The sequence below is a fragment of the Cinclus cinclus genome, chromosome 1 (assembly GCF_963662255.1).
Source record: "Cinclus cinclus chromosome 1, bCinCin1.1, whole genome shotgun sequence".
Lineage (NCBI taxonomy): Eukaryota > Metazoa > Chordata > Aves > Passeriformes > Cinclidae > Cinclus > Cinclus cinclus.
In genome coordinates, this window is record NC_085046.1 from 31,386,286 (window position 1) to 31,410,218 (window position 23,933).

At 39.7% G+C, this 23,933-nt stretch overlaps 1 protein-coding gene, 1 long non-coding RNA gene and 1 other non-coding gene across 8 annotated transcripts; 2 read left to right on the forward strand and 1 right to left on the reverse strand.

The window, feature by feature from the left end:
• Positions 1-1,651: 1,651 nt before the first annotated feature.
• TOMM7 (translocase of outer mitochondrial membrane 7) lies at positions 1,652-7,908 on the reverse strand. Its single transcript, XM_062508245.1, has 3 exons — positions 7,266-7,908; positions 3,156-3,204; positions 1,652-1,956 (listed from the first exon to the last, which is right to left on the reverse strand). The coding sequence occupies exons 1-3, from the start codon at positions 7,852-7,854 to the stop codon at positions 1,941-1,943; spliced, it is 654 nt and encodes a 217-aa protein (XP_062364229.1). The 5' UTR covers positions 7,855-7,908; the 3' UTR covers positions 1,652-1,940.
• On the forward strand, positions 7,686-21,497 carry LOC134053307 (uncharacterized). Of its 6 annotated transcripts, none has more exons than XR_009933936.1 (6): positions 7,686-7,785; positions 11,728-11,839; positions 12,893-12,928; positions 13,417-13,731; positions 14,545-16,565; positions 18,887-21,497. It is a non-coding gene; the product is annotated as an uncharacterized LOC134053307 (long non-coding RNA). The 6 variants fall into 6 exon arrangements; XR_009933939.1 differs by lacking the exon at positions 7,686-7,785 and having other exon boundaries at positions 11,365-11,839; positions 14,545-15,926; positions 16,489-16,565; XR_009933935.1 differs by lacking the exon at positions 7,686-7,785 and having other exon boundaries at positions 11,365-11,839; positions 13,417-13,535; positions 13,668-13,731.
• Positions 13,191-13,278, forward strand: LOC134054485 (small nucleolar RNA SNORD93). The gene has a single exon (XR_009934039.1). It is a non-coding gene; the product is annotated as a small nucleolar RNA SNORD93 (small nucleolar RNA).
• Positions 21,498-23,933: the final 2,436 nt, after the last annotated feature.

Below are 23,933 nucleotides of genomic sequence, written 5' to 3' on the forward strand. Positions count from 1 at the left end.
GTGTGACATATGTATGCTTTTGTAAAACTTTTAATGAAAAAAAAAAAAACAAACTTCCCTATTTCTCTACCTCTTGCCAAATATTATCATCCCTGGAAAGCAGCCAAAGCAACCATGTGGCGGTTACAACCCACAAACCACATCCCCAAATGTCAGACACACAACAGAGCACATGAAATACACTTCTGCAGGTGTTTGGGTCCACCCACTGCTGCATTTTGGGTAGTACACCTTTGAAAAATGCAAAATCTGACTGAGAAATATGAGTTACTTCACACCAAATATTGTATCTCCTAGTACTGAATATCTCAGACTACTGCACAAAACTCAACGGAAGAAAAATGTTCTTAAATCATGATTAAAGTCACTACTGAGTACTGAGAGATAATTTCATTACTATTATCATTAGGATCAGTCAAGCAAAAGAAGGAAAAATTTAATTTCTTTCATAATTTAAGACATATGAACAGTTACATTAATCTCAAATTACCACAAGAGAAAAGGCACTAGAAAGGCTGCACTAGCAAAAGGATACACAGTCACGAGAAACTGTTCTGCATTCAGTCCTTGCTCTGTTCCACTGTCAGCAGTCCATCAGCATCAGCATTAGCCATGCCAGGATTTCATGGCATTTGACTGAGTTATGGTGATTAATGGAATTTTAAAGAACATGCTGGTTTGCATTAGCTCTCATAAATGTTTTCACTTTTTTCTTTCCAATTTTTGTCTTCCAATTTGAGTTTTTTTTCCCCCTTGGCTCATTTCTCTCTGTTTTTCCAATCACAGCCCTTAAACACAGTAATGTTTCACCATGAGTTGTCATGGCAGATTAAAAACTGAGGAATCTCCTATTCTTAAACATTTAATTAATATAAAACTGCCTGAAAAATCTGTGGGGTTAAAAAAAAAAAAAGCCATGCCAAAATCTAGAATACCTTTGTTGCAATAATAATTTGGGGCCAATAAACATTATTTTTTAAAACAAATCAGTGCAGAGATACAAACTACCCTGCACAGCTCTGGAAAGGAGAGAGCAATCTACCCAAAACAGCTTCTATTTAACAGAAACCGAACAGTCACCATTTTAGCACCTGAACTTCAGTGTTAAAAGGGACAAAATCAACTGAAACCAAAACAACCATGGTCCAAAGAGCAAGACTTCAGCATCACAATGAAGCACATACCTTGTTTCGTGTACTTTTCTTCCTTCAGTTATACATCAGTACCTGTCTCTTACATTAAGAGCAATTTATACACTGACACATGGAATATTCAACTGTTATGTCCTCCCACCCCATCCTAAATCCCAGAAAACATAGATGGCATTTAAAGGTAAGTTCAGCAGAAAAGTATACTTTTTTAGTATCTGACTGTGCTAGAAAACACAAACATACACATCCCTCAATCCTTACTATATCCACAGACAAAAGAATCAAGAAGGAGATAAAAAACCCGAAGGGGATCAGCACAATAACCAGCCACAGAGGCTTACCAACATTTGGGCAAGGAATCTTTGAAAATAGTGAAGTATTTAAAACATTAGTTCAATTTTCTGGTTACTGTGAAGAGAAAGAGGAATCTTGACCCAAAAGGCAATCATTAACAGGGATAAGTATGGGAGTTAAATATCATCATATTTTGGAAAAAAAAACACAACAAAACAAAAACCCCACCATGAGTTTCTGTAATAAATAAACTACTGCATTATATCATGTAAAGACTTAAAAACAATATGAATCCATTCGAACAGTATTTATTTAATTACACCGTAATGCAAATAAGTTAGGTCCATATAAACTTCATTTTGTTGTATGTACAACCTATGTCATTAGCAAGCTGATTGAGCCAGCTGGTCTAAGTGTCGGCCTCATCCTCTGGAATGTACGTATCTTCTGACACTCTGTCCATCAGCTGCGTCTACAACAGGACCACCACTGCCTTCATCCCCAAAGTAAACTGAAAGGGGAGGGGGAAGGAAATAAAGTCAGATTTGCAGCATGTACTTGTCTTTAAAGTGGTATTTGTAAAACACAAGTCTGGAGGAACAGCCCTACAAAATGTACAGAATAAACACTAGCCCCCAAAATACTGAAATAATGCCACTTTTAAAGTAAAATTTAAGCCTACAGAGCACCAACATGTGTTCACAAAAAACAGCATCTGTAAGCTTCAGATTAAACCAATCTGTTTGTGGTATCTATGTATATATATTCTGGTACAAAACACATCTCTTACACTGAGCAGATGCATACCAAAAAACAAGTCTCAAATCACCAGTGAAGCTAAACATAGAAACACTGTCAGCAAGCAAGCAAACAACTGCAAGCAACTTGGTTATTAAGACGACAGAAGTTTCCACCGAAATTTTAACATGATCTTACTACTTTTTTGCCATATTTTCTACTGTTTCTAGTGAAACACTGAATCCTAAAAATAGGATTTTTATACAATGTAACTATGTAAAGCCACAAGAGTTAAAACTATGACTTTACAAACAATACAGTCCATCAATTATTTGTTTTAGGCATACCTGGTCCCGCACAGTAATCAAAGGCATTTCTTGAAAAACAGAGAACCATGCTTTCTCCAAAACTTTAATTGGTTAGGCCCAAGGAAGTCCTTCAATAAAACTTAAATGCCACTAGAACTTAAGCATTACTAATGCCATAGCACTGTAGCATAACAAAGAGTCCCACAAGAAAGAAGCAACCTGAGCCAAAAAACACTTTGCTTCATGACAGTGACTAATACTGAAGGATATAGCCCTTTATTTCATTCACCTTTTATGCAGTGTTATTCCCTCATTTGCAAAGGCAGAAGGAGATTGGGTTTTGGTTTAAATTTGGGCTAGGAAGCTGAGAAGTTATTCTTCAGTGCAGAAACTTGTATAAACTAGGCTCTACAACAGATTAGAAGGGAAACTGTCAGGCAAAAGACACAGGAAGTTCTGTATCTTAAAAACTAAGCAAGATTAAGGAAGATCTTCCCAACAACTAGAACTTTGCTGACTTGTCATTTGAATTTCCAAAGAAACAAGAACTACAACAATTAAAAACAAGGAATGGAAGCATCATTCATAACTGCTGCTGGCCAGAGGTAACACCCAAACCAGTATCTGCACTGGATTTGTATGTACATTTGGAACCATTACATACCTCCAAATAGTTGGCTCAGGCATTCCAGGATCAGCACCTCTTTTAAAACCTGGAGTGAAACATACATTATATACATATGTAAAAACAAACAAGTATGTGCAGATTCCTGCATAGTTAAATCTCTATAAAGTTATTCCAGCCCATTAAATAGCAAAAAAAAAAAAAAAAACAAAACTACTGAACACAGAATTGTGATTCATGAAGCTGTGCACTAACCTGAATAAAAAACTGCACATTCTTAGGAGGGTTAGAAAGCAAAGAAAATAAATACCAGTGTAGACTTATCTTTTTTCAAAAAGTCTTACCTGAATCTTTACCTGACTTAAAATTCAGGGTCAGCTGTGTGAGATGAAGGAAGTAATCTATCCCAGAGAACAAGACATATGTACTTTTACACACATAAACCTACAGATTTTAAATGTTGTTCAAAAAGCAAGCTTGCAGAGCTTTACCAACAGACACCTAAAACTGGTGTAGAGCAAGCACCTTGAGGCCTAACAGACAATTATCCAGTGATATCTGACATACAATTTAAAAGCAGTATTTCAGCAACAGTTTGCTTCATTTAGCATGACAGAATGCTAAATATTAAATCAATTAAACCTCAAATCTTCTATTCTGATTGGCAATTTTTGGAAAAAGCTGCATACTACTAAAGATTGCAAACAAACAATCTGTTTTCTAATACCCAGGAAAACGAAATGGAAGTTAACTACAAAGAGCTCAATCTCAGTCCCCAATGACTCAAATATACCAATTGACTAAAGTGTACGTATGCTATGGAAGCAACTGCAGGTTTAGTATATTAAATATCTTTCCTCTTTGTACTGAAAAATAAAAGTCTTCAAACAGAATCATGCAATTCAGGCACTGTTCAACACTACACTGGCTATCTAGAAGCGAATGTTTCATAAAAATATATTACTTCCTTTATTTGCAGAAAATAAATAATTAATGTCAAGTTGCCTGAAACACAGGCCACAAAGGTTAATGGAAAAACTTCCATTAACTTCACAGGCACTGGAAAAGCTCTTTGAGGATAACATTGAATTATTTGAGGCTATTAGACATCCTGACCCGAGTTCTTTGGCTGCCATTACTGTCCAGCAACAGAGCTTAGAAATTCATGAATTTTAGTCACACTCTGTGTGTATGAATGTTTCTGGCTCTTCCCCTTACCCCCAGTATTTTCATAAAAGCAAACCAGGTTTAACAAAACTGCATTGGTCTAATTTACTGACTTAAAACCAGGGCAGCCACTTCAAAGCAAGTTTTTACAAATAAAAAAAAAAAAACAAAACAAAAAAACACCAGTGACCTATAACTGCTCATTCTCATACTGGGCTCCTTGTACATGCCCCAAGCTAGAAAGCCTTACAGAGAAAGTTACAGGCTCAAGTTTTCTGACCATTTCCTTGCCTATGTTTAGTTTAGCATGTATTTTATATACACAAGGGTCACATCTTCCCTCCCAGACTCAAGAGTAATCCCAGCAGAGAAGATGTTCTTCCAATCCTGCAGACTTTGGGTACACCTCCAAATATCTATGGTAATCAAGGTGGCATCTGCACTTCCTCTTCCCATCTGCTTATACTTTCATTACTGCAGATAAATTTATAAGAAAGCAATGCCAATTTGGTACAGCACACTTATTTTCTGGAGATATGAACCTAGACTACTACAGCTGAAATTTCTCCCTGCTGATGCCTCAAGTTTTAAGTTTCTGTTCTGCTTGGAAGCACTTTTCTGTTGTGCTTGGGTGGTGAAGACAAAACAGTCCTATTCCAGCTGAGGACTCAGAGATAATCTCTTCAAACTTCAAGCCCTAAGCATAAGCAATGTGAAAAGAGGAGGGCAGGCAAGCAAGCAAGGAGGATGAAACTTCATGATCCGAGGCTATTAACTGGACAATTGACTCCTGCATGCAAATGGACTAAAACCTATAAAAATGAGAGATCTCATGACCAAGCCCTCTTTTGCTTCCATCTCGGAGCCATCAGGGCAGGGGCTACAACTGGTACTGCCAGTGTGTGGCCTTTGAAGGCCTCTCAATAAATATCCATTTTATTCCCCTTAACTCTGTGTAGCCTCTGTTGCAGCTCCTCTAGGCATCACTGCTACATAACAAAAATACACTAGGCACCCTGGTGTTAGTGCAACTGTAAATACAGTAAGGTGGCTTTATACAATTTGAAGTAACATATTTAAAGTCACTAATTTAACTCATTAGTGTCACTAATGTGACATTCTGATGTCACTAAGAAAAGAGAGCATCTTACCCACATCCACAGATGCTGTCATGGAAACAAAAACAAAACTTCAACAACAAATTAGGTCATAAATCACTGCTGAAATTCCCACCCAAAAAAAAACTTACTAATTTAAAATCACTGATAAACTAAAAAGGGAAATCCAAATAAAGTTCAGACTTAATAACTTAAAATAGTTAGTTTTCCCCATAATTTTTGAAGTGATTTCTTTTGCTTGCAGTTCTTGTTAAAGCACTTCTGTAACAGCTGACAACAGGTTGTTATCTATAAACAGTCAAAGCCCTTCAAACTAGGAACAGCATTCCCTTCAAGTATCAAAACAACCTCTCAGATTTGACTGGAAACACATCAAGCTCCTAGCCCTCCATGTTTGCATTCAATTCAAAAATGCCTGCCTGGTTTAGGTGATTTTCCCAACAGTTTGGGCAGAAAGTAAGCCAAATGAATTGCAGGGATTAGCCTTCCTGGGCCCTCTCATCATAAAATAAGTGAACAAAAGTGTCAGGCCTGTGGCACATATGCCTGTTCCAAGTGGGTCAAGCTCTTTAACAAGGGCAGCTGATGAAATAAAACTCTCAGCAGGACAACACCTTGTGGTAGTGATGCCTGGCCAGCCTGAGGGCAGAAGCAAGCAAAATATATCCTGGCACCAGGCACAACATCAAGGCACACCCTCAACATTCAACTGCAGCTTGGAAACAGGAGCCACACCAAGTCTGGTGGGAGAGAGACTGTAACGTCTATTCCTGTTGCTGGAAATGCAACCTCAGCCCTCAGTGCCATGAAGAAGCAGCATTCCCAGCATTCTCCTCACCACAGACTCCCTAAAGCACAAAGCACAGCCTTAACTACTACAGCAGGCAGTCACTGACACAGGGTTAAATCGCAGCCCCATTTGCTGCTTCTGTGCTCTGCCCATTCTCCAGAGGGAATCCTCACACGGGACTGACCTCCAGGGAGGAAAAGGAGCAAACAACTCATTATTACAGAATCAGAGAATTGTTAGGGTTGGAAGGGACCTCTGGAGACCCCCCAGTCCAACCCCCTACCAAGGCAGGGTCATCCTCAGCAGGTGACACAGGAACGTGTCCAGGTGGGTTTGGAAGGTCTCCAGAGAGGGAGACTCCACGGCCAGCCAGTTCCAGTGCTCTGCCACCCTCAACGCAAAGAATTTCTTCCTCATGTTGAGGTCGAACTTCTTGTGTTATAACTCATGGCCACTGCTCTCCATCCTGTACCTGGGCACCACTAAAGAATCTGGCTCTAATCTCTTGGCACTTGCCTTTAAGATATTTTTATGCTTTATTGAGATTCCCTCCCTGACTTCTCTCCTCTGAACTAAACCGGCCCAGCACCCGTAATCTGGCCTCATAACTGAGATGCTTCAGTCCCGTAATCATCTTCATGGCCTGCGCTGGACCCTCTCCAGCAGCTCCTCGTCTTTCCTGCACTGAGGAGCCCAGAACTCGATACAGCACTACAGATGTGGCCCCGCAAGGGCCGAGTAGAGTGCGAGGATCGCATACTTCTCTACAAAGACGGGGAAAAAAACCAAACAAACACCATACAAACCCACAAATAAAAAAACCCAGCAGTAGCAAGAAGCCTCCCGGCCTCATATTTCTGCCAAGGGCAACCCCGCCCTCCCCTCCGCACATGCGCGGTGATGGCCGCGGGGCAGCACGGCCCTGGGCCCCCGGGCCCTTCCCTCGGCCCCGCCGCTCCCCGGCAGCGTCCGCACGGGCCGGGGGGCGGAGAGCGGCCATCGGAGCCGGCCGCCCCAGACCCGGCCTCGGCAATGGCCGCCGAGGGCCCCCGCGCTTCCCCGCCCGGCACTGACCGAGATAGAGCACTACGGGGATGAAGCCCCAGCGGATGGCGAACTGGCCGCCCTTGAAGAGCTGCTGTAGCCGCTGCTTGGCCTCCTTGCTAAGCTTCGGCATGCCGGCGGCGGGGCAGAGAGGAGGAAGAGGAGGAGAAGGAGGAGGAGCGCAGCCGCTCTCGTAACAGTGCCGTGCGCTGGGCGGGACCCATCGCTGGGCTGCGGGGCGGGGACCGGGGCTAGCCGTGTCCCCGGGCGGGCGAGGAAATGGCGACTGTCCGCCGGGTGCCCTCTGCCTGCTGCGGGCCCGGCGGGCTTGTCCCGGCCGCCCTCCAGCGCCGCAGGCTGAGGGAGCGGCAGCGGGCTCGGGCTCGGGCTCGGCCCAGCGGGGCCGTGCGGCTGTGAGGGGGCGCGGGGGCTGCAAGCGCTGTGGGTCTTCCTGCCCGCCTCGGGTCCCGCCGCGCCCCTGTGCTTGTTCTTCCCGGAGATCTCGAGGTGTTGCGCACACGCCTCCTCTGGAGGGTAGGAAGTGCCTTGGGTAAGTGAGGGGTAGAGATGGAGCGGTAAGAGAAAGCGTTCCTGGAGGAAACTGGAGATGCCTCTCCATGAAGCTGTCCGTGAGGCTGTGTCAAGGAAGGTTTAGGATTGTTATGAGAAAAAGGTTCTTCGCCCAGGGGTTGGTTGGACATTGGTACAGGCTCCCCGGAGAAGTGGTTACAACACCAGGCCTGACAGAATTCAATAAGTGGACACTCCCAGGCGCACAGTGTGACTCTCGGCATATCCTGTACAGGGCCGGCAGTTGGACTTCAGTGATCCTTGTGGGTCTCTTCCAGCTTAGGATATTCTGTGATCTTTGATAAGGCTGTGTGATGTATCCAGTCCATGGAAAGAAGAAGTTCAGAGAGTGAAAACTTGACTAGAAATACGGGGAGAGAGACCTGATACCTAAAAACTGCCAGTACAGCACTTGGAGCTTGTTGTCTTTACAAACCTTGGAACCCAGATAAGCCCAGATGCATTTTCTTTTTTAATTTATAGATGACTGCTCTCTGTCCTTGCAGTGCCCAAACCATCATGCTACTGTTTGTTTGACACAACTTAGGTGACATCTTGCTGCATTGTGTCTATGCCTTTGACTCAACCAGTTAATGTCTTTACCATGTTTTCATTCTTTCTCAGGTAGCCTCCTGCCTTTTGCTGTAATGCCATATTCAAGCCAGATGCAGGTCTTCAGGTTCCTGCTGTTACTAATGCAGCTGCAACAGTTAACACCACCTGGCTGTATCATGTCTGCTACCTATAGCAAAGTTCTGCATGTTATATATTGGTTTGCCTACAGCAGTTACTTGAACTTCTGTAGCCATTTTGTCACATTAAGATTAACAGCGTGTCAGTGCTTTTTAGAGACAAAAAAGAATCCAGGCATATAATAAATATTACTTATTCAGATTATACCATTTACTCTTCCAATGTATGGATGCCTGTTCTGCCATTTCATGCTAAAATTAGGAGCTTTTAGCTCACTACTTGCTCTCCAGGTACAGGCAGGTAACAAACTGGGGGCCACATGAGGAGCTCTGGCAGCCCACAGTTTGCTTTTGCCATGGTCTGTGACTTATCAAAAGAATATTTTGGTGAGGTCATGGCACAAGCGTGCAGTCATGTTACAGAATGCACAGCCTTTCGTGTTACACACCAGTCCTAGAGCCCTGTGCTTCCACACACGTTAAACGTGGGATACACCAGTATTTCCAGTCGTATGACTGACACACATTTAATGATACCTATCAAGTAATGGTAGAGGCACAGAGTTTGTGAGTGTCTCCTTTACAAACTCAATATCTTATTACTATGGAGAGGTTAGGCACCAGTGCTGTTTTCATCATGAACATCAATATGAGGTTCATAGGACTATGAGCCTACACCTTTCACAAGAGAATATGGCTTTGGAGGGGGAATTCTGGGAATTCTAACTGAAAATTGAGAGAACAAGTCTTTATAAGTTTGTGTTGGATTTCAGTTTTTTTGGTATATCACTGTTGTCAAACTTTTCAAATTAGTATGCATAAGAAACATTCAAAAATACAAATGTACTCTTCTTCTGAAGTAGTGTAATGCAAGAGGCACATTCATTAATTGGTAATGGCTCATCATACTCAAGAGAGAACTCAAACCATTGAACCTGTTTTTTTGACTTGCAGGACCTATTTTTCAGCAGTTTGTATTAAATTGGTTTTCCTTTGTAAATGAGGCCAAGTAAGATCTGTTTTCACACTGTGGTTACTGTTACAGCTCGTTCTTTCTAAACACGCAAATCCATCTGTTCATTACAGTGCACAGCTTGTTAATAATCTCTTACAAAATATTGCAATAAAATATGACCCACTGTAGTGGAATTAAATTCAAAAGCTACTGTAATTTTAGTGCAAGTGGGATTCAGAAGGTCGAATGTACAGATCACCTGATATGAAGGGTTGAACAGTTGCTCTGTCTCCTTTGAGAATTGGTTTAACAGTGTCATGTGTGACACAGTGCATATAATGTTATTGTGGGTATTCTTGAGAAAGAATACTCACCCAAGTGTGCCACGTGTACCAGATCTTCTTTTCTTCCCTTCACACATTGAGTCAAGGAATAATTTTCAGAGGACAGAAACTTGTTAGCCTTCATTTCTCATGTGTGCCAATTTAAATGTTTGACTAAAAGCTTGTAGGTTATTTCATTGATTTAACTACAGAAGCCAGGAAATTAATAGCTAGAAAGTTAGTATTACTTTGCCAGTTTTCACAAAAGCAGAATCAGTGCTAGAAGAGCACAGGGGTGTGTGTTTGGTGTGCAAATGAACCAGTGTTGGTTCTGTAAAGTTACTGAAGTAGATTTGCATAGTCTTACATACTGAAGCTGTGGAAGGATGCTTGTAAACTAAGAATTTTGACTGGAGAAGAGCACTTATTTCATTGTAACACACATCCATAGTCTCAAACTGTCCAGCGTATCATATTTGAAGTAAAACACCTCAACTAGCCTACCAATCAACAAACCTGCAAAACCTCCACAACAATATAAAACCAGTAAATGGTTGTGCTGACTCCAGAAGTTTTCCATGCCTTTATTTGGCTCCTGTGTCACCTAGGATGTTAGAGGGTCTAAGAGCTCAGCAGTCCTTTGGTGGTCTGCTGACTCAGACAAAGGGGAAGGAGCAGCAGTCATCCCTCCTGCAAGTTCATGGGACAGCACTAGTCATATAATTTAAGTATTGACAATTAGCCTCTAAAAGCAAATGTGCCTGTGATGGGGCATGAAACAATGAGCTGTTTTGAAGGGAGAAAACCTAATACCCAAAGAAATGGGTAGTGTACAATGGAAGTGACTCTGCCTGGAGAAGACAGAAGTAGGATTTTGTGGGTGTGCTATGAGTGTTTGTAATTTATGTTTGTAATTTATTGTGGTGACACTTCCATGAAAGATTTTCATTTAATTTGATTTTTTTCTTCTTGTGTCTGATAATAAAGACAAAATCACTTGGAATGGTGTATCCATTAACTAGGAAGAACAAGAGCCCCAGTTGCTGGAGTGATGAAAGAAAATTAGTGATGCTGCAGATGTTCAAAGAATTTTGTTGCAAAAAAAAATAAATCTCTTTTAATTTCTTTTGCCTTGTAGCCTCATGTGATCAGCAATAACAATAAAAACAGAAACAGAATTGCAGAGGTTTCAGCTGGGACAGCAAGAACGTGAATCCCTACTGTTTTATTAACCTCTTTAGCAGTAATTCCACAAGTGTTTTCACAGCAAATAAATATCACTAATACTCATGGTAAAGTGGCCAGGTATTTCCATTTTTATTAATATTAGGGAATTGAGATTCTTACAGACATGACTGAATCGCTGAATTGTGAGGTTCAAGGAAATAATGTCAAATGGTTTTAACTTGTCTTTTTGAATGCAAAAGGTACATTTCAGAATTCCAAACCTCTAAAGCTTTATCTCAACAAACCAGAAAGTAAAGTCATACAATAGTACATGCAACTCAGAGGCTGATGAAGGAGACAAAGTGCTCCTTCACACTGAAGTCTGTAAAAAATCACTGTAAACTTCATAGGAAAAGTCTGCTGGCCTCCATTATGCACTTAGCAATCTCACTTTCAAGATTTCCCTTATTTACTGAGAAGAAGCTGCATTAAATTAATCTGCTTGGAAACAAAGTTTAAGTTTGACCCTATTTAGGAGTAACTTAGATTTCGAAGACACTATGGAGGATATTTCTTACTTTGGCATTATACCATAAATCAGTATAAATGGCACAAGAACATAAGGAAGAGCTCTTCAATAGGTTTGCAGTGCAGGCTGAATCTTTATGATGTCAGTAAAAACAGTAGTATATTATGACTAGGCATTCTATTTCACTTCATTGTTACGACTAAACTTCCTATTTCTATTGTGCCCTAATAACGATGTTCCTTCTATTCCATTTTAGCATTCCTATTCATTTAGTCTAATAAATCCCTGCTTCTCTGCAGTACCACTGATATAGGAAATGCTCCTTTCCATTTCACAAAGACAAGAAAAAACGGAGACAAAGAGAAATGGTAAGTACAACAGTAAAAATAACAAAGACTTAGGCTGTCCAATTAGGTCATGTGCAAAATAACCAGAATTCTAAAATGTCTCCTGAATGTTACTGAGACCTAGATTACTCTGGGGTGAGTATATTTGAGTTCTTGCATTTAGCATAGTCTCAAAACATGCTTGGAATGCAGAGCTATAATGCATATAAAAAATGCCTGTCCAGATGAGAATCTTATTTGTATGATTTTCTGTATGATATTTGTTGGATATACTCTCGTCATTGTCTGATATGGGATATTTCCAAGAAAAGTGATATTGCCAGATGCTGTGCTGGTTTCAGCTGAGGTAGAGTTAATTTTCTTCACAGTGGTTGGTGTGGGGCTGTGTTTTGGATTTGTGCTGAACACATGGTTGATAATACAGAGATATTTTTGTTATTGCTGAGCAGAACTTGTACAGAGCCAAGGCCTTTTCTGCTTTTTGTACTGTAATGCTGGTGAGGGGACTGGGAGTGCATGAGGGGCTGGGAGGAGACACAGCCAGGACAGGTGACTGCAGCTGTCCACAGGGATATTCCAGACCATGTGACATCATGCTCTGTGTATAGAGTGGGGGGAAGAAGGAGCAAGGGGGGACATTGGGGGTGATGGTGTTTGTCTTCCCAAGGAACTGTTAGATGTCATGGGGCCCTGCTCTCCTGGGGATGGCTGAACACCTGCCTGCCCATGGGCAGCAGTGAATTAATTCCTTGTTTTTTGCTTTGCTTGTGTGCACAGCTTTTAATTTGCCTGTTAAACTGTCTTTTTCCAAACCCATGAATTTTCTGGGTTTTACAGTTCTGATTCTCTCCCTGATCCCAGTGTTTGTGAGGCACAGTGAGGAGGTGGCTGTGTGGGGCTTGGCTGCTGGCTGAAAATTATTGAAAATTAGCAGAATTATCAGTGTGGCAGGAACAAACAGCAAAATTTAGTAATTTTGTATATTTAATGCAGTGACTGTACAATTTAATTACTTAAAAATAAAACAAAACTGAGTGATGACATGGAATTATAGTCTCATTATTTTTATTACAGCTTCTGAGGCCAGGGAAGGAGAAACAGCAGTCTGAGGTGAGACAGCATTGGAAGAACCTCATCAGATGCTTTTAGAGACCTCTGAGAAGAACTGTGCATGTGCTTAAAAATTGAATATTACCTGCTTCCTAACTGTAGTGTTGTTTGAAGCATGACTTTCCCATTCTGCCCATCTTTACTAAACAATGAAAATTAAGTGTTAGACTTAGAGATACTGCTACCTGTTACCATAGATAGTTTTTTTGGTTTTTTTTAAATATAACAGTTCTTCAATGCATGTTTTTATGATTGCAGTACTTGGCCAAGGATGAAAACAATAATCTGATTCCTTACATAGTTTCAGTGATACGCAAAAATCTGATGGATAAAAGGATTTTCTGAGGCCAAAACTAATACCCATATTTAGTAATTCGCTGTTTTTAAGTTAAGCTCTTTTTTAGCAGCTGAGCAGAAAGTTTTGCTTACTCTACGAGGATTTTCCTCTGAAGGTATTTTGTTAATGTAAACCTTTTCTTTGTCTACAGACCTCAAATGGATTTTTGTTGCTGAAGAATATGTTGTTTTAACAGCACATATCTATAAAGATTTTAAAGGACTTCAAAAAAGTTTATTTTTGGCAAATTTTTACTATGATTTAAACAAGGTGAGGAAAACAAATAATATATTCTGATTTTCCAAAGTCTTTGCTTGTATACTTGCCTTTATACCAATTCCAACCTTAGTAAATTGTATTGTGGTGAAACAACCATGAAACTGATAATGTAATTCTTTGCAGAGAAAAATCAATTTCTCTCTGATACAGGACATAGAATTGCAGCATTTGAAAAATAATTCTAACGGTAAGTTATATTCTGCTTTCTCTCTTCAATGAGTGTTGTAATAGTCTTTCTTAGCATCCAACTAAAAAAAAAATGCTGCTGGAACAACTTTTTCTGACAATGAAATATTTGAAAATGTAACTGATGCACAGCACTCGCTTTACTGATTTACAATAGAGCTTTTGGATGCACTCTCAGATTTTGCAAGATAACGTTATACAACAAGCTGCTAATTAACTCTGGTTATGTGCTAAGAGAAAACATGTAGTAAAACAAAAAGAAGAACTTTTGAGTTGAAATATGCCAGGTAGATCTGAAACAGGTCTGTGTGGTTTTTTTGCCAGTTTGTTCTGGGTTTTGTCTTAAGTCCCAGTGAAACAAATTATATGTAATTTCAGTTACTATATATCCTTAAGTAGCCTTTTTTGTTGTAACTTCCAAAACAAGAAGGGTGTTTGATGAAACTAATATTTTTTTAAGTGTAAATTAAAGTTTAATTCAGTATAGCTTTAATTTCAATAGAATTTAAAGCATAGCACAGTCGAGGTTTTAGTGTAGTCATTATAATAGTTTTTAACAACTTGTAATGCAAATTACAGAGTCCAGAGCATAAAAGGAAAAGTAAAAATATGTGTATTTTCAGATCATAAATAAGATTGCCCAGTCAACAAAGGAAATATGTAATGTATATGTGCAAACTGAATAATTCGTGGTAAATCTAAATGTTGAACTAATTATTTAATTAACATAGGTATTAATTTGTCTTTATTATTCACTTCAGTGAATTTACTTCAGTGACTTAAGGACAAACCTATTGTCATATTCCTAATTCAGCAGGGCCTAACCATGACCAACAAGGTGAGGAGCAGTTCACACCACCTCTGGGCAAGCCCCATCAGGGTGTGTTGCCTGAGCTCCCTGCTGAAGGTGACACACCAGCAAGAGCTGCCTTTCAGAATTTGGAAATTCAGCCATTATGGACAAAAGTATCAAAGTTTATGTCTGTCTTTAGTTTTTGCATTTCAGTAGTTAAGATTTCACTGAAAATTCTTTGAGATCTTCAGCACATGGAAGATTAGAATCGGTATCATAATGAGGAGTAATTAAGGCCTTTCCTAGATACCAGAAGGCAATCAAAGAAAGCTCTTTTCTTTCTTTCAAGTCTCATCTGGTGCTATCAAGATTAAATGAAACACAACTCATTATTAATGAGGTTTTTACTATTGTACTAAATTAAAATTTAGTCTCTTAAAATGCTTTCCTTTTGCCTTTCATACACAATTTCTGTCCGTACTTTGTCTGTTTTAGTGGAGTCATATGCCATATTTAGCCCAGACAAATGCTTTTAGACTTTACTAATTCCAAAACATTGACAAGCAGACACACTAGTGTGTCTTCTCTATGTATTGTCAGCTTGATTCAGATGCCTGTAAATTCATCTAAGACTCTACTCTTGCATGGAAGACAAATGACTCCTTTCAAGGAAATACCTATCAGTGTTGCAATCACTGCTGCTGCTTTTCCATTAGGATTATTAAAAATCTCAAACTTTATTCTCCTAGAAGTGCAGAACAACTGCATTTTAGTCATTTCAGATGCTGGAGTCCAGTTTAAGAGGGTGATTTGTAGCACTAGGTATTACAGTGATTAATGAGATTTCAGTAGCTTTTCCATGGCTTCCTGCCTAGAGAAAAAAAAAAAAAAGAGAGAAAATTCAACAAACAAAAAGACCTACCCCAAACCCATAATGGCAGATTAGTTGTGTGCTTGTAAAATATTAATGGACTTCTAAAGGTTTCATTTTTGAATGAGAACCATTTCAGCAAGAGCTTTAGAAGATGCAGAGAACATTCAAGGAACTTGTGAACATTCCTTATGTTCTGCTTTATAAAGTCTGTTAGGCACACCTGATTACCAAGCATTTAAACGATCCAAATAAAATGCCATTTCTGTAATACTTTTATATTTTCGCTTTTTTTTTTCAAGTGTATATTAAGTACACATCTGAAGAAATAATATTGTACTCCTTTATTTTAGATTTAGGTAGCAGTCAAAAGAGATTAAATGCTGTTGTGTGTAACGAAGCATGAAGATGACAAGATATATGAACCAGAGGCTTTTCAGTTCAATCACATCATCCAGGACATAATTATACAGATTTTGTATTTCAGACACCAATGTCACCTTGGGGTTGAAATCATTCTAGATGAATCTGTGTGAGTATAAATAAGATAGTTCCCCACACCCCAGTTACCTTCCTGTTTTAAAAATAGAAAGGAATATGAGTTGTCCTGGGTTTAGAGATGAGTTATTTGTGTGTGATATTTGTGATGGAAAATTTTTTCTAAAATACAGTAACAAATGGTCTTCTTTTTTCCTCTCTTATTTTAAGGGGATAGACTGCTTCTAGTGTCAGAGTACTAGACTAGACTGATCCTGGTCTCTTGTAGGGCATTTGACTAACAGGTACAGAACTATTGATTAGAGTCATTAATTGTACCAAGAAAAATATTTTTCTGTAGTTTTTCTATTAAATTTCTTTAAAGCTACATGCAGAATGTTACTTCCCATGTTGTATTTTAGTTTTTGCAGCGCTAGTATGGATGATATGCTGATGGACTTTTGAAATCCTAAAAAACATGAATCTGACAGGGAGCCTAGATGGAACTTCAAAAAATTTTATATATAATTTAACTACTATTACAAAAATTTTATAAATGCTGAATAAGGATGTCAATAAATGTATGACCCTCTATTAATTTAGTTCCTTCGTTACAGAAAGACAAAATTTATTAGTAGTGTTCTGCTAAAGCCAGAGGAGGGCAGACTTGAATTGGAAACTTTTGCTACTGCAGGTACTTGAAATTAAAATACCAGGTAGTGCCTTGAGCTCAAAGCCTCATCACTTCTCTACTATTCTAATTACACTTGTGCTGGATAAAAGCTTCTTTGCAGTTGCTGTTTGACAAAATGAGTGTTTTGCAAATGTTTAAATAAAGATGCTAATATGAAAGTGAGTAAGTCAGTGTATTAGCAGCTGTGTGTTACTCATCAGGCATAATCCACACTGCTTAATCCTTAACCATGTGTATCTTGAAATGTTTTTTAAAAGCTGGTGAATATAGTTATCCCCATTTTACAGATGAAGAAACTGGGGAATAGGGTGGTTCTGGGTGGCCTGCAGAAACAAGACCAAAATCCAGTTTTTTGAGATCTAATTCAGTGCTTTGCCCACATAAACTATTTTAACTCTTGCAAACATTATGGAAATGATTGCTAGCAGCCCAGATTGTGGAGACTGAGGAGCTTACACTGATGAAATAGCAGGCAGCCTGACAGTCAGGTTGTAGATCTTAAGAAGAATATTCTTCCCAAGAAGATGGGTGGCAGTCAGATCAAATGCCTAAAGATCCACTTTAAAGTAGTATTTTATTATTAAAACGAGTACTTCACATTTTTAGGCATATTTGTTATTCGTTAAGTTAGGTTGCAGTCTTTCCAAAAACCTTTATGATAGCCTGTGTCTGACTCTTGTTACGCTTAATGTGTTATGACTTCACACATTTTTAAGTGTTGTTTGAAGGTTTGTAAGAATATAAAAGAAGCTACTTTAAGCTTCTTGGTGATTTCTCCTTGTACCTCATGTAATTGTACACCTCACAAAGAGTTGTCATCACTTTCCATAATTCACAGAGGCCTGAATATGCAATTATCTCAAAAGGGAAAAGATTCATTTGCTCATTCACTTATGCAGAACATAAACTCTCCTCGAAATAGCCACTAATTGAAGGCATTTGTATACGGGCTTATTTTATAGTAAACCACTGGATGCCTTAGCTCAAGAAGCAGCAAGAAAGATAACGATTCAATTAATGGAAACTGCTGCATTGAGAAATGTGGTTTCCAGTGTCAAAGTTATTTTATTAATCCCTAATTATACATTGCTCAAAACTGTTAACCATTATGAGGGGCAAATAAGTCTGAGGTTTGAGCATATGGCCAGTTTTGCCTGCTGTAAGCTTCACAGGTTTACACCTCTACCTCCATAAGGACCTTTTCTTTCACTAATCCTAGATGGTGTATATTTTGTTCATACCCAACTTTCCCTTTTGTTTGTAAAATATGAGTGAAATGTTCAAAACATTAGTGATTTAAGAGCAGTTAAGATATTACAGCCTAAGAAACACGTCATTGTTCTGTAGAGTTGTGTTTGTTGTGCTGAGCAGGCCCAGCTGAGTTACCGAGGGAATTTCAGATAATGCAAGATAACTGTATTAGAGCAGTAGCTGTTGCTATAGGCAGACTGGCCAAAAGCTTGTCCCTGTATTTTTTACATGGAAAATGAAAGATAGATGTATGTTCTGTCTGAATAGTGAACATGATGTGTGCCTGTGCCAAAATAAATACAATACTACTTTACTGGAAAAGTAAACTTAGTTTTGCATTTTAAAAAGTTGGAATGTGCCTTGTATAAAGTACATATTTGATTAAGGTCAGTTCCTCTGGTAATGTTCCTTCAGAGGTGAGAGTTTTAATGACAGGAAAAGATACTTCTGCATCTATGGAATTTAAAGCCTGCCGCTGTCAAGTGGCCAGGAGCCTTAAACGTGTATTGAAGTGTCATTCTCTTAGTAAATCAAAAATGTTTATACTTGCTGTCCCAAGCAGTAGAAACAACACCAGCAACTGCTTCCATGTTTAGAAATCTGTGGAGTCTGCTACCTGTGAGAAGACTCCACTTAAATATTGCTAATTGCTAACCTCATTCTTGACATACTTCAGCCTCCAACAGCCTGCTGCAAGTTCTGTTGCACCTTCTGGGATTCTATCTATAGCAGTTGCTTTCTCTCCCCAGCTGGCCCCAAGCCAAAAATATATCCATTTGTACAAATGCTTCTTAACCTTGTTCAAACTGGGGGGAGGAGTCATATGTTTTCCTTTTTGCTTCTCTGGTTAGTGGATACTTTTATAGTAAATTCAGGACTTGCCATGTTTGCTGTGTAATGGACCAGTGGTTACAATGCCTTTTCTAAACTGCTGTTTGTATCACTTTAAGTGCACTGAATAAAACTATTTCTCCATGGTCATTTCATGGGCATCTTACTGTAACATGGCAGTCCTAAACAAACACATTTAATCAATTTTCTGATAAGGTTGTATTCTTCCTTCTCAACAGGGCTTTCTCAGTTGACAGAAATCTGTTGGAGCGTGTCCAGAGGAAGCCATGAAGATAATTGGAGGGATAGAACCATCTCTTACAAGGAAATATTGAGAAAATTGGGATTGTTCAGCCTAGAGAAGAGCAGGCTTCATGGTGACCTAATTGTGGCTTTTCAGCACTTGAAGGGAGCCTACAGGAAAGATGGAGAGGGCTTACTACAGGAGCATGTAGTGACAGGACAAGAGGAAATGGATTCAAACTGACCAAGTGGGCTTACATTAGGTATTAGGAAAAAAATTCTTTGCTGTGATGGTGGTGAGACACTGGAACAGGTTGCCCAGAAAAGTGGTGGATGCCCCATCCCTGGAAGTGTTTAAGGCCAGGTTGGACAGGGCTCTGAGTAACCTGGTCCAGTGAAAAGTGTCTCTGCCCATGGCAGGGGAGTTGGAATGAGATGGTCTTTAAGGTCCCTTCCTACCCAGGCAATTCTATGATTCTATGATACATTATTTGTATATAAATGTATATGTATATAAATATACACAGAACTGCAGGTTTATCAGAATTAATTGAAAATTAGCCAGCTTGGATATCAATACCAGCACCATTTCTGAGGATATATGTATAGACACATATAGCAAAGTTCAGCTGCAGCTTGGAAATCCTCAGTGTTTCAGCTACCTAGAACTACCTGTGCAAATACTTGACATTAGAAAATTAGGAGCGCTTTGATTGGAGCAATTAGGTTGATACGTAGGAGTTCTATAGTAGAGACAGGAACAGATAGTCCTGATTTTTCTCACTCCAATTTCCACAACAAATGTAAACGAAAAATGTTTTCATGCACTTCTGTACAACTGTGGTGAGTGCTGTACCAGAGTCCAGTCCAAGCTCTGAAAAAGACAGAAAGTGTGTGATTACAAAAATATTCACAGACCCTTGCTCTGTTTGCATGCTAGATCATGAGCAAGGATTCTGCATTAAGATTGTACATAGGACAGTGTGTGGCATCTCCTGCTGCATTCTTCTCCTGTGGCATCTTAACCACATTTAACTTCTATTTTTATTAGACCCCAGTGCTAAGGGGAAAAAAATGCAAGTTCTAGCTTGTGCAAAATTTGATTTGTTTCCAACTCTAATAAATCCAGCCTTGCAACTTCCAGTCCTCTCAGGTGTCCAAATACCCATCCCTAGAAGACATTCCTGTGCATTAGAACTCATAGAGTGAACTGCTGGATCAAAGACTGTAAAGTTCTGTTCTCTCTAAGATGCTTTATCATAAGGTACTGTAATTTCACTGTGCTGTGCTACATTTCAAAGTGTCTAATGCTGTCATGTAGCTGAACACCTGACACTGCTAACTCCATACCCAGCACTGGTCAGCACTAGGAAACCTTAGCTTCAAGATTTAAGGTAGAGTCAGCATTTTACCACCTGTCAGTAATAATCTATAACTTCGACTGCTGGGAACAAGTGAAAAGATATAAACCAGGAGTGGTTGGGTTTTCACCTACTAACAGTAAATCTAGAGCAGTAACTTCATGACATCAGTGGGAGCAGTGTGTTCAAATCTTCCAGCACATCATGGGAAATACAGACTATCAGTTTTCCATTACTATTTTGGCAGGCATAATTTTGTTATTTTAAAAGCTGTTTGTACTGGCCACCTCAGTGCTTTCATTATTTCACACATATTTCAGCATTTCAAGAAGTCTGTGGTTCAGCAAATATAGGGGATATAGTGTGTGTGTCCCCAAATTTTAGTTTCTTTCACCAAGTATGATATATTACATTTACAAGCTTCATTTACATTTCAACAGAGCATTCATCTGTGTGCTGTCAAAGATTGGGGGAGGGGGGGTCATTAAATTAGATATTTTAGAGAGATTATGAATTCTAATAAAAGGGCATCAGGAGTTGTAGTGATCTGTAACAGCAAAACAAAAGATGATGGGAATTTAGAAGGAATGAAACTGTGTGAAAGCACCACTAGGTGCAGCAGAACAGATAGTTAAAAGGATGGACACTTGTTAACACAGAAAACTATTCCCAGCAGAAAAGTTAAGGAATTGCTCTGTTTATGTCAAGGCCAGGAACCTGCACTTTGAAAACAGCCACAACACAGATGACCTGTCAGCAAAAGGCTCAGGATCGTGATCCCAGGAGGATGGTACCAAGGCTGCAGCATCAGATACGCCTTGCCTTTCCTGTTATCCTGCCTGGAAAACACACGTGTTGAAAACAGGGAAAAACAGGCAATGGGCAGCATCCTGGCCTATCATTTGTGGAGGACATAGCAAACAGGATTCTGAGGTAAAAGATACCAGCTGGTGCCTCCTAAGGGAAATGACACATCTGTCCAGAAACCACTTTGTTGTCCCTAGTCAAGGGCATGTGAGGGTGTGGCAGCAGCATCCCCATTCCTTTGTGTCAAGCTCAAGGGATCCTGGCCAGGCCACTGGGACTCTGTGAGTTGGTTATCAAGAATATACAAGTGTCAGAATGTCAGAGAATTAACACTACAGCAGAATGAGTGTGCGTGCATAAAATCAACTTGCTTAAAAGATTTTATAAATAAATAAGATTTAACCCTTTCATAAGATCTCAGACTGAACTTTCTCACAATGATTCCTATGTTACAGCAACTTCCCACTGTTACACAAATGAGCAGTAATGCTTGTTGAGGACCATATCATAATTTCCCAAGAGACAGAGGGATAGAGATGCTCATGACTTGCTCTAATTCTTGCATTCCTTGTTAGATGTGGCATAGTAATAAACTCTGTGGCAATTTATCTACAAGTACATGGATGATAATTTCCTCCAACAGCTTTTCCAGAAGGTTGGTTTGCCCAACACAGATGGATTTTGCACAGCATTTCATGACTTGGAATTTAAGCTTCTTTGACGAAACCTATGCACTACTGAGGTAAAATAATCATCAAAACATTGTTGAGTAGTTATAGATAAAAAAAAATTACTCCATGGAAAGCCACACGAAAAACAAAGGGTTGGAAAGAAAGTGAAGGAGGAAGGCTGAAAAATTGTGCTGTAAGTCCTGGAACAATAAAAATGAGGAAATAATGTGTTGGCCTGATGCAAGGACAATATGGACTTAGCCAGAGTCACAGTATTACTCGAAGTTGGTAGGACACATGAATACTGCCTTCCAACACCCCACACTATTCTGGATCTGTAGTGCCAGAGAAGGACACTGCTAGAAGGGCTCAGTTACAACAAGGCTGGGCTGTAGCATGCAGAAAGGGAGATTTGGATGTGTTTTCTTTCACAAGTTTTGGTAGGGTTCACATACTAACTTCTGTAAACTACAAGATTAGGGCAGCTAACTGTACGGCCCTTTGCACGTCCCAGTATAAACATGAAGAAATAAATATATTTGTCCTTCTCCCTCACCACAGTAACATTAAATAAGCTACAATATGTATGTCCACTTACCTTGTCAGCCAGATGGCAGTGAAGCTCAAAGTCCTTGTGTTAAGTACTGCAAAAGCCTTTTCTCAGAGGTCTAATCAGATGTTACCTAAGAGCTGGCTGTAGTTGATCTTAGACATGCATCATGTTTGTTCTGACACAATTATATATTTATTCTATCCAATTTAGGTCAGACTTTTGCAGAAAGTAGAAAGTTTGCTGGTAGCTTACCAGCCAGTTGGCCTCTGATGTAACCTTGAGCTGGGTCTTTCTAAATGTATTGAGAATGTTACACCTGCTAATTTAGCAAGGACTGGTGACATGCTCAGTGCTGCATAAAAGTGCTGCTCCCTCGCAGCAACTGAAGGGAAAGAGTGCAGATGCTGTAAGGAATTGATGCCACTTAGAGATCAATGCCTGGCAGTGCTAACCTGGTAAGTGTGAAATTTTTGAGGCACTAAGTTTGTGTCCAAACATTCGAATGTTTTATCATTATTGACATCACAAACTGGATTTTCTACCCACGTAAAATGTCTTAAATCCAGCACAGTCTCATAATTGTCCTCTCTGGAGTACCTCTAGATCTATAGAGCTCAATAACAGAAATTTGCCCTGTATTTCTTCTCTTAAAATTGATCCTAGAAGGCTTGTCAAGCTTCTGCTAAGAGGCAGAACAAGGCTAAGAACTGTGTCTGCCACACAATAAACTATGTATTTGAGGGGTGAAAAATATGATGTGCAAAAATAGGTTTAAACCAAATTTGCTCCCTTACATGGCTGACCAGGGTAGGTGACCTGAGGGATACTCTCAGCTGACTACCAAGACCTGCTGGAGGAAGGAGATGACCTTATTGGAAGATGTCCAGCCTAGTCTGTGGTGACAACAAAAGCTGCTCCACTGGGGGTGCTCAGGACTTCCATGTTCACAGACAACATCAACTGCTGACTTGTCAGGCAAGACAGTTCACTGGAGCCCAGCACAATAAATAATCCACTTGCTAGATCATCTTCAAGGATAAAGAATCTTAATTCAGGCATTATTAAATTACAGAGCTTCAAAATTGCACTGCTGAAGTTTAACTGAGCTGTGAAAGCAGCCAGGCACTGGGTACTGACAGTAATTCAGCCATGGCACAAGCGCTCGGTCTCAGCTGTGCTGCAGCTCCACAGTAGGCAGCAAGGCAATAACCAGGAGCTCAAAAACAGAGGTGCATGAGTCACTGCCAAAATGTAATGAGCTCTCATTCAGCTGTGTAACAGCTGTTTTGAAGCCATCACATAAGCATTTTCATTAAAATATAAAGAAGCTCATTGGAAAACCATAAAAATAAGCCTCATGAACCTGCCTGCATAGGAGCACAATGCAAAGAGGCCAGCCCAGGCACCACTTGCAAATGAAGCTCAGACTATCAAATCTCCAAGAAGATGAGGCACATGCTGAGGGAAAGGTTTGGTGTGTTACTCTGGCTACAGAGGGAAAGGGTGCTCTACCATCTGCTGATAGGTACATGGTAAATACCTCTTTGGTTAACTAACTGCAAGAGAGAAATCTGAGGGGAGCTGACTGAAAGGCTGGCACCTCCAACAGTTATCTTGTGAAGTTTATGACAGTAATACAAAAACAGTCATG

What these genes read in the sequence shown, in the direction of transcription:
- TOMM7 (XM_062508245.1), bottom strand. Translation starts at nt 7,854, where the DNA reads ATGGAGAGGCATCTCCAGTTTCCTCCAGGAACGCTTTCTCTTACCGCT. An exon ending in CCCCGTAGTGCTCTATCTCG is followed by an intron (nt 3,205 to 7,265) that starts GTCAGTGCCGGG and finishes GTTTCACTCCAG; the next exon opens with GTTTTAAAAGAGGTGCTGAT.